Source organism: Momordica charantia, assembly GCF_013281855.1.
Source record: "Momordica charantia cultivar OHB3-1 chromosome 1 unlocalized genomic scaffold, Mcharantia_2.0 BLBB01000001.1, whole genome shotgun sequence".
In the NCBI taxonomy this organism is placed as follows: Eukaryota; Viridiplantae; Streptophyta; class Magnoliopsida; order Cucurbitales; family Cucurbitaceae; genus Momordica; species Momordica charantia.
This window is the reverse complement of record NW_028275157.1, coordinates 6,602,250-6,616,327: the sequence shown is the minus strand read 5'-3', so window position 1 is coordinate 6,616,327 and position 14,078 is coordinate 6,602,250. Positions and strand designations below refer to the sequence as shown.

The 14,078-nt window shown below is 34.4% G+C and overlaps 1 protein-coding gene across 1 annotated transcript; it reads left to right on the top strand.

Annotated features, from left to right (window-relative positions):
* The first annotated feature begins 1,361 nt into the window (after window positions 1-1,361).
* On the top strand, window positions 1,362-7,953 carry LOC111025343 (pentatricopeptide repeat-containing protein At1g09410, mitochondrial). Its single transcript, XM_088120646.1, is given in 9 exon segments — window positions 1,362-2,609; window positions 2,687-2,742; window positions 2,901-4,723; window positions 4,726-5,270; window positions 5,837-5,915; window positions 6,130-6,237; window positions 6,353-7,235; window positions 7,366-7,536; window positions 7,632-7,953. Coding segments are annotated over 2 exon segments (2,127 nt in total). The 5' UTR covers window positions 1,362-2,609; window positions 2,687-2,742; window positions 2,901-3,034; the 3' UTR covers window positions 5,164-5,270; window positions 5,837-5,915; window positions 6,130-6,237; window positions 6,353-7,235; window positions 7,366-7,536; window positions 7,632-7,953.
* The last annotated feature ends 6,125 nt before the right edge of the window (window positions 7,954-14,078 follow it).

The window sequence follows — 14,078 nt, the reverse complement described above, 5'->3', positions numbered from 1 at the left end:
GCGTGGTTTCCTTTGCAGATGACAGCATTCTCTACAAAGATTCGTTGACAACCCACGATAAACGAACAGATTCGATGACACGTTGATTTACGATAGATTTGTTATGGCCTTCCGATCAGCGACTAAATAAACCTCGGGATAAACGAAGTGCTCTAACAGTTGACGGGCGGTCGACGACGAAGAAGAAGCTATAACGGTCTGCTCCGGCGACGAAGAAGAAGCTCGAACGGACAGAAACAAAGGTGTTTATGGAAGGAGAGCAAACGAGAAAAGAAGAAGAAACGGCGAAAGGAGGAGGATTGTTTCGAAAATTTGCAATAATTGAGAATTTTGGAGATTTGGGTAGTATTTTGGGGATTTGGTAATTTTTATCTGTGGAAAGTCTAATTAGACATAAAATAAGGGATTTAAAATGTAATATTTCAAATAACCAATTTTGAATTTCAAAAAATAATTAATATTTAGGTGTAAACATAAAAGGATATAATGGTAAATTAGTAATGGAGTACCATCTTAAATTTAAATAAATTTAAATGAGGTTATTCACGAGACAAAAGTGTAAATTTTGTACCTTGAATCTTTTCATGTAATTATAATCTCTAGGTACTAATCCCTTGTTATTTTAAAAGACGGAATTGGCAGCCAATTTAAAACGTAAGAGAAACCCTGGGGGTTTCGAGCTAAATAGCCTTTTTGAAATGCCCATTATGAAATGTGGTCCCTCTCCTCATTTTTTTTGTTTTGTAAACATTTGCTGACATCACCATCCATTCCAAATTACTGTCCTACCCCTTCATTAACATACTTAAAATTGTTACTTTTACCCTCTTTTTTCATTTGAATCTCATATTTTCTCTCTCCTTCCCCATCATCTCTCGGTGGTTCTTCTCCCTTCTCTCTCTTCTTCTCTCTTTTCAAATTTTTTAGATTTTTACGGATTTCAAACTTCTCCTTTTTTTCTTTAAAATTTTCAGAATTTATGGATTTCAAACTTTCTCTTTCTTCACATTTTCTCAAAATTAAAATGAACATATTTTTTAGATTTTTCTCTACATCTCTCCTCTATTTCGTTTTTTTTTCGATTTCGCATGAATCAACGAAAAATCTCTCTCCTCTGTTTATTTTTTTTCGTAAAAACTTTTGAATATTCTTTGACCAACGAAGTAAGCTATTTGGGTTATGTACAATATAAGTAACTTCATTTTTTTTCTAACTGGAAAATATCCCGATTATGGAGAAAATCAAACGAGATTGAAGAAAAAGAATGAGAGAGAAGAAAAAGAAAACGATAACAGAGAGAGAAGAGAAAGAGAGAGAAAGAAAGAGAAGAGAAAAAAAGGAGGGAGAGAAGAGGGAGAGAGAAGAGAAAAGCAAGTAAAAAATTCGCTCTCTCTCCTTTCTCGCTTTCTCTCTCCTCTCTCGCTCTCTCTCTCCTCTCTCGTTTTCTTCTCTCTCTTCTCGTTTTCTCTCTCCTCTCTCGTTCTTTTTCTCCCTCTCTCTTCTCGTTTTTCTCCCTCTCTCTTCTAGTTTTCTTGTTCTCTCCACGAATGCATTATGGGCCATAAACAATTTTCTGTCCTTACTACAGAATCCAAATAGCGTACTTCGTTGGTCAAAGAATACTCAAAAATTTTCGAAAAAAAATGAAACAGAGGAGAGGGATTTTTCCTTAATTCATGCGAAACTGAAAAAAAAACGAAACAGAGGAGAGAGGTAGAGAAAAATCTAAAAAAAATTTCATTTTAATTTTGAAAAAATTTGAAGAAAGAGAAATTGAAATCCATAAAATTCTAAAAGTTTTGAAAAAAGAAAGGAGTTTGAAATCCGTAAAAATCTAAAAAATTTGTAAAGAAAGAAGAAGAGAGAGAAGAGAGAAGAACCCCATAGGGAGGAAGATGAAGAATGGGAAGAGGGAGGAAGAGAGAGAATATGAGATTCAAATGAAAAAAAAGAGAGGAGGAAATAAAAATGGTAAGTATGTTATTGGAGGGTATAAAATAATTTGGGATGGATGTCAGCAAATGTTTAAACAATAAAAATGAAATGCTATTAAGTACAATTTTCCAAAATCCTGACTCCTTAACCTTCTTTTCTTTCCTCTTCTTCTCCAAGCCGCCACCCCCTTTTTGTTTTCTCAGCCAGCCTCCCTCTCCGACGAGCGGCGCCGCCGCCTATTCCTTTTGCAGCAGTGGCAGTTCGGCCACCACGAAAAATCCGGCGACTCTCGTGCGGCGGCGCGACGTCTTTCCACGACTGACGGCTTCGAGCAGACACACGAACGGCGCACCCTTGCTGCAGCATTGCCTCCGACCCGCGGCGGTTAAGACCATCTCCGACGACCTTCTTTGTAGCCACGAATAGTCACGCGCGCAGACCTCCAGCAGCGGTGTGTTCTCCACGCGGCGGCGCTCGACGACGGAGCATACCCACGACCAGCGCGAACTCCGGCGGCCTGTTTCGTGGTCCCGACGCCCAGACCCGCGGCGGCGTTCCCTCATTCCGGCGCTAACCTACGCCGGTTCTAAGCCAAATCCGTGGTACCCACCCCCTGTCTGCACCGAATTCGCAAGCCCAAACACTTTCGCCATTGTTTCAGCAAAGTTCAGTAGGTAACGGCCTTCTTGAACACCATTTTAGATTCAATTTGAACACCAAAAATAACCTGCTGTTTATTTTTGTTGCCTAGGATCAAACCAACGCAAGAGTTGGGAGCTTTTAGGCATGTTGTAAGTAGCATTGGGGGTATGTGTGCACGTTATTGTGTGCAGATTGAAGTCATACTTAACTGTTTTTCCTTTTAAGATTTTGAATGGGTAGGTATGATTGGTTCTGTATAAGTATGATTTATTTGGTTGATTGAGTTTCCATCCTGTGTATTATTGTTTGTGCGTTTCGAAAAGGTTCTTGTGAGATCTAAGCGGCAAAATGACAACAGCGAAGAACTTGGCTAATTCCTCCGTGATCCACGAACTCTCAACTGGTTTTAACTAGTTCGAATTTCGAATTTCTAGCTTATTTCCACTTGGTTATTCCAATGTCCTCTGGATTAATGTTTTTCCGTCTGGTGCTGGACCGATTCTACTGTTCTACTGTTGGAATTTCCTCCAATTCTCTTATTGCTCGTTACTCTCGACTGGGCCAGATCGAAAAGGCTCGGTCTGTGTTCGATCAAATGCGTGAGAAAAGCATTGTTTCATGGAACTCCATCGTTGCTGGGTACTTCCAGAACAATCAGCCTGAGGAAGCCCAGAACATGTTTGATAAAATGTCTGAGAGAAATACGATATCTTGGAATGGTTTGGTTTCTGGGTATATTAAGAATGGAATGATCAGTGAAGCTAGGAAGGTGTTTGATAAAATGCCTGAAAGAAATGTTGTTTCCTGGACTGCAATGGTCAGGGGGTATGTGAAGGAGGGCATGATTTATGAGGCGGAGACACTTTTTTGGCAAATGCCAGAAAAGAATGTAGTATCTTGGACCGTGATGTTGGGTGGCCTGATTCAAGAGGGCCGGATCGATGAGGCTTGTAGGCTTTTCGATATGATGCCAGAGAAGGATGTGGTGGCAAGAACTAATATGATTGGAGGGTATTGCCAAAAAGGTCGTTTAATTGAAGCTCGCAGGCTGTTCGATGAGATGCCTCGTAGGAATGTCGTATCTTGGACTATGATGATAACTGGATATGTACAAAACCAGCAAGTGGATATTGCTAGAAAGCTGTTTGAAGTCATGCCAGAGAAAAATGAGGTTTCATGGACAGCCATGTTGATGGGCTACATCAATTGTGGGCGGCTTGATGAGGCTTCGGAACTTTTCGACGCAATGCCAATTAAGTCTGTTGTATCATGTAATGCTATGATTCTTGGCTTTGGCCAGAATGGGGAGGTCCCAAAAGCAACACAAGTGTTTGATCAGATGATAGAAAAAGATGAAGGGTCATGGAGTGCTATGATTAAAGTGTATGAAAGAAAAGGCTCTGAGTTAGAAGCATTAGAGTTGTTTCGTTCTATGCAAAGAGAAGGCATAAGGCCAAACTTTCCTTCTTTGATCAGTGTTCTTTCGGTTTGTGCTAGCTTGGCAAATCTCGATCACGGTAGAGAAGTACATGCTCAACTGGTGAGATCCCAGTTTGACCTTGATGTTTATGTTGCTTCTGTTCTTATCACAATGTATGTAAAGTGTGGCAATCTAGTGAAGGCAAAACAAGTATTTGATAGGTTTCCAATCAAGGATGTTGTTATGTGGAACTCTATTATCACAGGATATGCCCAACATGGTTTAGGGGAGGAAGCATTACAAGTTTTCCATGATATGCATTTTTCAGGTGTCATGCCTGATGATATCACATTTGTCGGAGTTCTTTCAGCATGTAGTTACACTGGGAATGTGAAAAAGGGCCTAGAAATTTTCAATTCCATGGAACCAAAGTATCATGTGGAACGAAAAACTGAACACTATGCGTGCATGGTTGATTTGCTTGGTCGAGCTGGTAAGCTAAATGAGGCAATGGGTTTAATTGAAAAAATGCCAATGGAAGCAGATGCTATTATTTGGGGGGCTTTATTAGGTGCTTGCAGAATTCACATGAAGTTGGATTTGGCTGAAATTGCAGCAAAAAAGCTTCTTGAGCTTGAGCCTAAGAATGCAGGGCCTTACATCTTGTTATCAAATATTTATGCATCTCAAGGTAGATGGAGCGACGTTGTCGAGTTACGAAGAAATATATGAGAGATAGAAGTGTGAGCAAGTCACCAGGCTGTAGCTGGATCGATGTGGAGAAGAAAGTACATATGTTTACGGGAGGTGACAGCATGGGACACCCCGAACATTCAGAGATCATGAGAATATTGGATTGGTTATCTGGATTGCTCAGAGAGGCTGGATATTACCCGGACCGGAGTTTTGTGCTACACGACGTAGATGAAGAAGAAAAAGTGCAAAGCTTGGGATATCATAGTGAGAAATTGGCTGTGGCATATGGACTTCTCAAAATACCAAAAGGGATGCCAATTCGGGTAATGAAGAATCTTCGAGTTTGTGGGGATTGCCACACTGCAATTAAACTAATTGCAAAAGTTTCAGGGAGAGAGATCATCCTGAGGGATGCCAATCGGTTCCACCATTTTAAGGATGGCTCATGTTCTTGCAAGGATTATTGGTGACATATGTTATGTGTTACCATCTCAAGCTTGAAACGTTGCATCAACATATGCCCATGGATCCAGATTGAAGTCCTTATTTGATCAAATCATTGATGGCCAACATCCAAGTGAGTACACTTCAATCTACTTCTTCAATCTTCACACATTAAAAATATTTGTTTGATCAAGTTTAATGATTCCCTAACTCGATATCGATATTCATACAGTCTAGCAATTGAACAAACAACTTCTACTTTAGAATGTCAAGAAGTTTGTTGTGACTTGTCATTAGGCTTTGCTTGTACAAAACAACATTAAGAATTTGACCTTATAGAGAAAGTATGATATATGGTTCTTTTACGAGCTATAAAAAGACCTCTTCCTATATTAATATATGGTCTAAAGGACAACAAGACTTATTTAAAACCTCCAATCGACATGAGGTACCTGGATTAGGGTACTGGCGTAGGCACCTTCTAAAAATTGAGACTCAGTTTTGACTTTGAAGTATAGTTACTCTCTAGATCCTGGTTCAGGAACTTGGACATCTTATAAATTGTAATTATTATATGATGGCCACACATTTGGATGGAATCTTCCAAAACACACTTTATTCCTAGCAAATATAATCAGTCATACTCAGACTACCACATTTGTAATCGGAGGATAATACATGCTAATAAGTTATTTGCAGTGGATCGTTTAGCCGGTCAGCTTCGATATGATGCTCGCCTTGGAAGATGCCTTCCTCTAAAGATGAACACTCTCACAAGGTAAAATTAGTCTTGTCTTATATTTACTGGTGTTTTTTTTTTTTTGATTCTAAAATTTGATTTCACCATTGGGAGAATATGTCTCTAATTCCAGTATATCAGCGATTGGAATTATTCTACTTTTCAATAATTTTTATTCTAAGTTTCTTTCAATTGGATACTTCTGTGGGGAAGCCTGTATAAATTTTACATTTCATTGTTGTTGATATAACAGGAGTGTGTGACAAAGGGGAAAGAAGAGAAGAAGAAAGTCGTAGCTGCCAGTGTACCTCCAGAGCAAGATGAGATACCTCTCTTCTATTCGGACCTTATGCCCTTGCTTGTAAGCATTGTGTTGCATCTATTTACTATCATTTCAATCAATTAGTGGTGTTACTGTTGTCTACCCTTCTCTTTATCTCGTCTCTGGGCACCTAATTTTGGCATTATCTTGGCAGGTAAATGAGGATTCAGATGTTGGAGAAGATGCATTTGTGTAGTTAGGGTCTTTAGTTCCATTGGTTTTGGATCTTGTTAATGCGAGATTCACATTCGAAACTCTAACAGAACCGTATACCGGCTTCATTTCCAGCATATTATAAATTCTTGAAGGAAATTGACTACTGATGGTTCCAACTTGTTCTAAATTATGACTGTAATTCTTTTTCCATGTTTAATGCAATGGAGAGTGCAAGGAACACAATAGTTTATCATTTACCTTTGTGAACCAACCAGCAGTATCATAGTCAAATTGAACTTTTAAAACTCATTACTTGCATCACTGTTATTTGGTGTGTTCGTTATGTTCTCAAGATTATCTCATTCCTAAAGTTTGTGATTAATGGAAATCGTGCACGATACTCCCTCTTCCTCAAAGCTTTAAAACGACTGAAGTGAGTTTGGTATCACTTTTTGAAATAGTGAAATGGTTTTAGCTAATTAAAAGAACTTATCAAGTTTTTCATAATGTTAGGATTTTAAAAACATCTAGAAGAACTTTAAATTAGTTCTAGAGAGAATGCTTAACCGACATTTTTTTTAAGGTTATCTTATATTCACTCTTAGTACTGAAATTGGGTGGGGGGATAGAATTTTGTTATAGAGTTAGAGTTGTAGATAATTAAAAAGTCTACATGGTATCAATATAACTTCTGAATGGTTTTCTCACTATTTTTCTTTTGGCTTCTGTTCAATTTATCATTTCCAGATGCATGAAGCATATGCAGAAACAGGCACCTCCATATGGTGTAGAACTACGAGAGGATGAGTTCATATCACACATGGAGGGAACTGCTAGCTCCCAGAGGGTAGTGCGACACATTGGATCAAGAAGTTGGCCTGGTTAGATCTTAGAAATTTTTCATTGATTCATTGCCCAAATGATTGACCTGTCCTGATATCTTGGAGTTTTTAATATTGCTCTTTCCCATTGAGAAAATTTTCGAGCATGAAGATTGTGTTTCTGTTTCAGGAAGGCTTACATAAGTAATTACAGCCTCTACTTTGAGGCTTCGGATGTGATAACATATGAAAATGCGGTTGAGATAGAACTCTCAAGGGACACTCTTCACGGTGTGACTTCAACTGGACCTTGGGGTGGACCACTTTTTGACAAGGCAGTAGTCTACAAGTCCCCCGCGATGTGAGGATATTTATTTTTTTGTGATGATCGAGCAATTAATGTAAAATAAAATCCTTAATTTATAATTAACCCAAATATTTATCTCACTGTTATAGGTCCGAGGAAGTTGTGTTGGAGTTTCCAGAGGTAACAAGTTCTACACGACGTGATCATTGGCTTGCAGTAACAAAGGAGATCATACTCTTGCATCGTTTTTTGCAGAAATTTAATTTGAACAGTACAATACAAGTGTGGGAAATGCATGTTCAAGAAGAATATTAGGGATTATAAGGCTTCATACAGCAGAGAACTGCTTAGAATATCTCCACCCATTCCTACAAAGTTCATAACGTTTGCCTTATGTGACGAACCAAAGGGCGACTCGACTATGTACTATAATAACTTGCTGAGAATTTAAAGTTGCCGAATATTGAACAACCATGTTGTGTTCAGAGTTATCCAACTCCATAGTAAAAGAAATAGAGAGTTTTTAATGTATGTGAACGTGATCAAGCACAGTCTACTTACAGATTGCCATTAATCAGGCTAGAGAAAGAAGATAAGGAAGTTTCCATTGCCGAGGCTACTGCTGTAGGGCTGAAAGAAAGGAATCGGCAGAAGTGCACTCATCTTCCTGGCAAGTATCTTACTCTAAGAAAATGTTGTAAGAATTACATTCTCTAGTGACTTTTGTTGAAATCAGGACTTGATAAAATGATACAGGAGCTACTGAAGCCACTTAAGAGCAGGTTGCCTTGGTTCATAGAAGTTCTTGAATGGGAAAGACAAATGGCTACCATTGTTGTGAACGAGATGGTGCAAACTGCAAACACTGCAATGTTGAAGATTTGGTCCATTTTCCATATCCAAAACCCGTTAAGGTATATTCTATTTGTATGCGTCTCCTTAAAGTCATCTAACCATTCATTTCTAAGGAGATTCAATCATAATTTATTTGGATAAAAGTATTGCTCAATATAGGCAGTGGTAAATTTACAAATTTCAAATTACCCCTTCCAGGAACTTTAGTTGTTGCGCTGGATAACCTTAATAAGTTCCATAATCCTTTTTAACCTCTTCGTTTTAGTTTGTTCAATCACCCACATTCAGAAACACACCATTAACCATGAAAGAAAGAAAATTATAGCATAGGGGATTGAGTGATGATGTGTAGGTATTTGAAAAGAGAACCTACTCCAAAACCACACAAAAATCTGTCCACTTACTGGAAGAGAATATAGTATTGTCTTTCTCTTTAATAATTTTAATACAATCGGTTTCACACTGGTTGTGACAGGGAGGGGTGGGGGTAGAAGGGAAATATCTTATGTCCAAACAGTAGACAGCTTTTATTTTTTTCAGATTAATGAGGAGAAACCATTATAGGATGGTTCAAGTGGCCAATGGAAATAAGAAAGGACTTAGAAAGAATGAGTTCAAACCATGAACTCATTCACAAAATAAAGGCAAAAGAAGCGCTCATAAGGTCATTTCAATTCTAGTTTATTTGAGTTCCACAACATCTGAAGGGGTCGTGTCATTTGAGCCCTTAAATTTTTTAGTTAAAAGATATATGTCTTAACTAGTTGAGTTAGGTTCGGGTTGGTACAATTCTAGTTTATTTCATATTATATTGTTGAGGAAAACAACACATTTTTAGAAGTTGAATGTGACTGCTATAGTATTGACGATTAGATACATGGCTTAGCAGATTGCAAGGTGCCTTTTTATAATTCATCCGGATTAAGTGCTATTTCAATATTTCTTTAGATTAATTTGAATTAAAGAAATTGCTCGTCTCTTTTTAGTTTAAAGTAGTGTTTGTTATTGGCTCAAGCAACTTGAGAAAAACCCACTCAAGACTCCACTATTTGCTTACAATATCTTGTTTGTTGCTTTTTTTTCCTATTGTCTAGTTGAGGCATTGCCATATTTTTAGGTTATCTCTCCACTTTCATTTTGGGGAGAAGAAGAAGAGATTTCATTTCACTTCATAGTGATAAATCTCTTGAAAATTGTTAGCTTTTTGTGAGCTAATGGATCAATCTCTATCAGTGTTCACTCGTCCCGTCCCCGCCGTTGTTTAATTCCTTGTTCCAAAAAATTTTCCACAAAATTTTGCAGAAATTGGGGTGGGGTTTCTTGGGGATATTTGATCCTCTATGGAAAATTATTCTTCATTTATTATTTTTTAAAAAACAATTTTTCAATAAAATAACATGTCTAAAAAAAAGTTTCTAATTAAAGGTTTAATTCTCAAATCTCAAATGATAAATCTCTATTTACATGATTAAATCATATTCATTTAATGAAAAAAAAAATCTCATGTTACCAATAAAAATAATCTAATATTTTATCTTAGTCCAATAACTAAATACGTTAATTAAAATAATATATAACGGGATGGGCCCTTGCGAGAAGGAGAATGTGTCACATTTGGGGTGAGGTCCATTTGCCAGGAAAATAGAAATCCTATATCAATCTAATAACAAGATGAGTACATTAATAGGCTGTTTAGAGTATAATCTATGGAGGAGAATTTTTGCCTTCCATTTTTGTTCTCTATTTTTTAATATATACCTATTTTATCCTTGAAATTCCTACGGGACACGACTATTCGAAGATATCTGTTGAGATAAATTAATCTAAAAGAGATGAGATTGTTAAATTAAGCGACGATGCATCTATTCACGTATAGGTGTGATTGCAAACCACCTATAAAAGAAAAGAAATCTATGTATTTTTTTATTTTGCCCAAAATTCATGTTCGAGACACTGTAAAACTTCCTTGTGAATTATGTGGCTGGGCGAAAACAAGTGGTGCAGGTGATTGATAATGATGAAAGAAAATGAAAGTAACGAGAGTTGTGAAAATTGGAGACCTCCATCAGCGACGATGAAAATGACGTTGGCGTCATATATCTGTGATTGAAGGTTTGTTTTTCTATACTTACTATATCTAAATGGGGCTATGAGGAGAATGTTTACCTCCTCATTTTTCCCCCAACTTTTTAAGATATACCAAGTTTACCCTTCATATATATTATATATTATTCCATGTACCTTTTCTATTGGATGCTATTATTTGAATGAGGTGTCTGTTTAGAGAAGTAGTACGTTGAAAAGGTATGACTATTCTTCCTTTATAAACTGTTTATAGAAGCAGTCCGTTGATGAAGAGGTATGACTGTTCTTCATTGCCAAACCATTTATAAAAGGAAAGAGTGTAAATTAAAAACTCATCTTCTTTCCCCGAAAATGTCTACAAAAATCTTTCTTTTATCAAAGAACTCATACATTTCCAAAAGGATTGGAAATTAAAAGTTTTTGTTCTTTGTAGGGGAAACATTGAAGTATGCCAAAATCAAGATTTGCGAATACAAAAATTAATTTTAGCTGATGAAAAGGTAAAGTATAAAAATGGATGTGAATTATGAGCGTTATGTTTTATAAATTTATTTAAATTATTGTATTGTTATCCTATTGTGAGTATTATTTTTTATAAACTGACCATTGTTGTTTTCTCTTTAATTATTTGTTTTTGGATCTCTATAAAATTATATTTAATATTTGTATTTGTATGTTATTTTCATGATCTTTTGAATTTTTTATTTTATGTTTATATTTTTTTTTATCCTAAGAGAGAAATAAGCACGACAGTACACTTTTATGGCCAAGATACAAGCATCTTCCTTCTTCATTCCCCATTTAACTCTAAATGAAGATTCAGGTTGAGATGAATTTAAGAATAGATAGAAAAATTGACTATATAACGCATTCTTTTTTTCTGCAATTCAGCCATAGCAATTGTAAGACAATGTCTCTGTCCAAGGAGACTACAAGTTCGTCTAAATTGTTCCGATGATTTTGTCTATTTCGTCTGCTGAAAAAACATCAATCTTCATTGGTCGCGAATGCTGAGATTTAAAAAATATATATATTGTATTTATTAATTTTAATTTTTGGATTAATTGATGTTAATTTTGTATTGAGTATCTGTTTCCTAAATTGATGTGGGCAGTTACTCTTATCTTAACTACTTTTAGATTATGTGTTTATATTTTTTAATTTTGTACATGGATAGTATCTGAATTCCAAAATCTATTTAATCTATTAAAGATGTAGAGTATAAAATTATGCATTCCTGTTAGGATTTAACTTTTAGTTTTTTTGGATTATTTTAATCTTTTTATGTAGATTATTTTCAATTATATATATTCATGATACCTTCGTGTTTTAATATTTAGTTAAGGTTTTTTTCAAGTTTAATTTATTTTTCAAGCTTTAAAATATATCTATGTTATATTTTAGTATTATTTTTCATATTTATCTTAATACGTTTTGTTCCTATTTTATTTTTCTTGGTCGTGTGATTCTTTATCCCATATTTTTTTTAATGATTTCATGGCAGTACGAATTATTCAGTTTCTAAAATTTCAATTCTTTAATTTCTCTTATTTGAGATTTTATTTTTATATTTAAAAGGTACAATATCATTTATATTTATCATTTTAAAAATAAAAAAATGATATTTGATTTGTCAATTTTCAATTTTAAAAAGTAGCTTTTAAGAGTAATAAACGGTCAATTTTATTTATTCCTATTATAATTTTGACTATCTAACAAATAATTTCATTGTTTGGATATTTAGTTACATAATTTGATTTAATGTATCATGTCTTAGATTTACTTATTTTTAAAATTATAAAAATATTTTTAATTAAAAGTTAATAACCACATTTATTATTTCAAATTTAGATCATATTCAATGTTTTCTACACATCTTATTTTATTGTCTTATTTTTTAGTTGGAATACTATATTTTTTATAATAAAATATCAATAAATACTAACATATTTTATTTGAAAAACTAAATATTAGTACCATTTAAAAATTCGGTTTAGTTGTCATTCTATAGGTTAAATATTAGAGACATTATATTAAAATATTTAAAACCACGTGCAATGCAGGTGATATTAACTAGTTACATAAAAGTATTGAAGGTATAAAATTTACACTATCATCCAATTTACTAATATATCCTTTTGTATCTATACCTCAATATTAATTAATTTTTAAGATCCAAAATTTGTTACATTTTAAATCCTTTGAATTTTGCCTAATTAGACTTTCCAAAGTAAAAAATACCGAATCTCGAAAATTATCCATTATTGAAAAAATTCGAAAACCTCCTTCCTTTGACTTTTCTTTTTCCTCTGTCGTTCTGTTTTCGTCCATTCCTTCGTCTTTGTCTGCTGTCTCTGTTCCTTCGTCTCTGGTCGCCATCTCCGTTCTCCTTCATTGTCGGAACCATCCGTCTAGCTTCTCCTTTGTCTTCGGTCGCCCGTCCATTGTTTTCGTCCGTTTATCCCGAGGTTTCTTTTTTGTCCCCGGCCACCCGTCGACCATTCAAGCCCTCTATTTATCCCGACTGTTGTCTAGTCGCCGACCATAAGATTTGTAGGTTATTTGCTTTGTTTGTTAATTGTAGAGAGATATAGTCGTATATACTTTATAGCCAGATATAGGTTATATCTTAATATAAGTGTATGCTATAATAGCTATAGTTTATATCACAATTATTAAGTGTATGTTGCTTAAGTTTATAGCCGAATATAGTTTATATTTCTATATAAATGAAAAGGTGGTCAGATATAGTTTATATCTCTCTATATATATATATCTATCTATCTTCATATAAGTGTATGTTATAATGACTATAGTATTTGAAATATGGCCAAAAATTGTAATGAAATGAAAAAAATATTTTTTAATAAATTTCATTATTTTGTATAATATATTAAGGAGTAAATTTCGGGATTATGAGAATAATTGAATATTTTATAATAAATTTCATTCTTAGTAGAATATATTAAGGAGAAAATTAAGGGATTATGAGAATGATTGAGTTAGGTCCCACAATAATCCATATAAGTGTATGTTATAATGACTATAGTATTGAAATATGGCCAAAAATTGTAATGAAATGAAAAAAATATTTTGTAATAAATTTCACTATTTAGTATAATATATTAAGGAGTAAATTTGGAAATTATGAGAATAATGGAATATTTTGTAATAAATTTAGGAGAAAATTAGGAGATTATGAGAATGATTGATTTAGGTCCACAATCATTTAATATTTGCAAAATCAAATTTGGAATATTAATGTTTTGCATTTAAATAAAAGACTAATTATAATAAATATAAATATCATAAATAAGGGTAAATTTGACATTTAGAAAAAGTTTTAAATCCAGAAATCTAAAACTGTAAAATTTGTAAACAGGGAACATTTGTGAAAATAAGTTTCCAAAATAGTTCATCCAACATATTATCTTTTGGAAAATTCATAGATCAAGCATACAATGGGTTGGTTTTGGATAATTTTAATTAAAATCGATATGAAATTGATCAATTAGTTAAACAAACGATTGATATTGAAAATTTCTACCGATTCTAGCCCAGTGAATGAGACTATCCATTATCATCTTAAAAATCAATAGTTCACTATTTCACTCTTGCAATTGCTGAAGTCAAGTAAAAAGAAAAAAAAAAGTTGT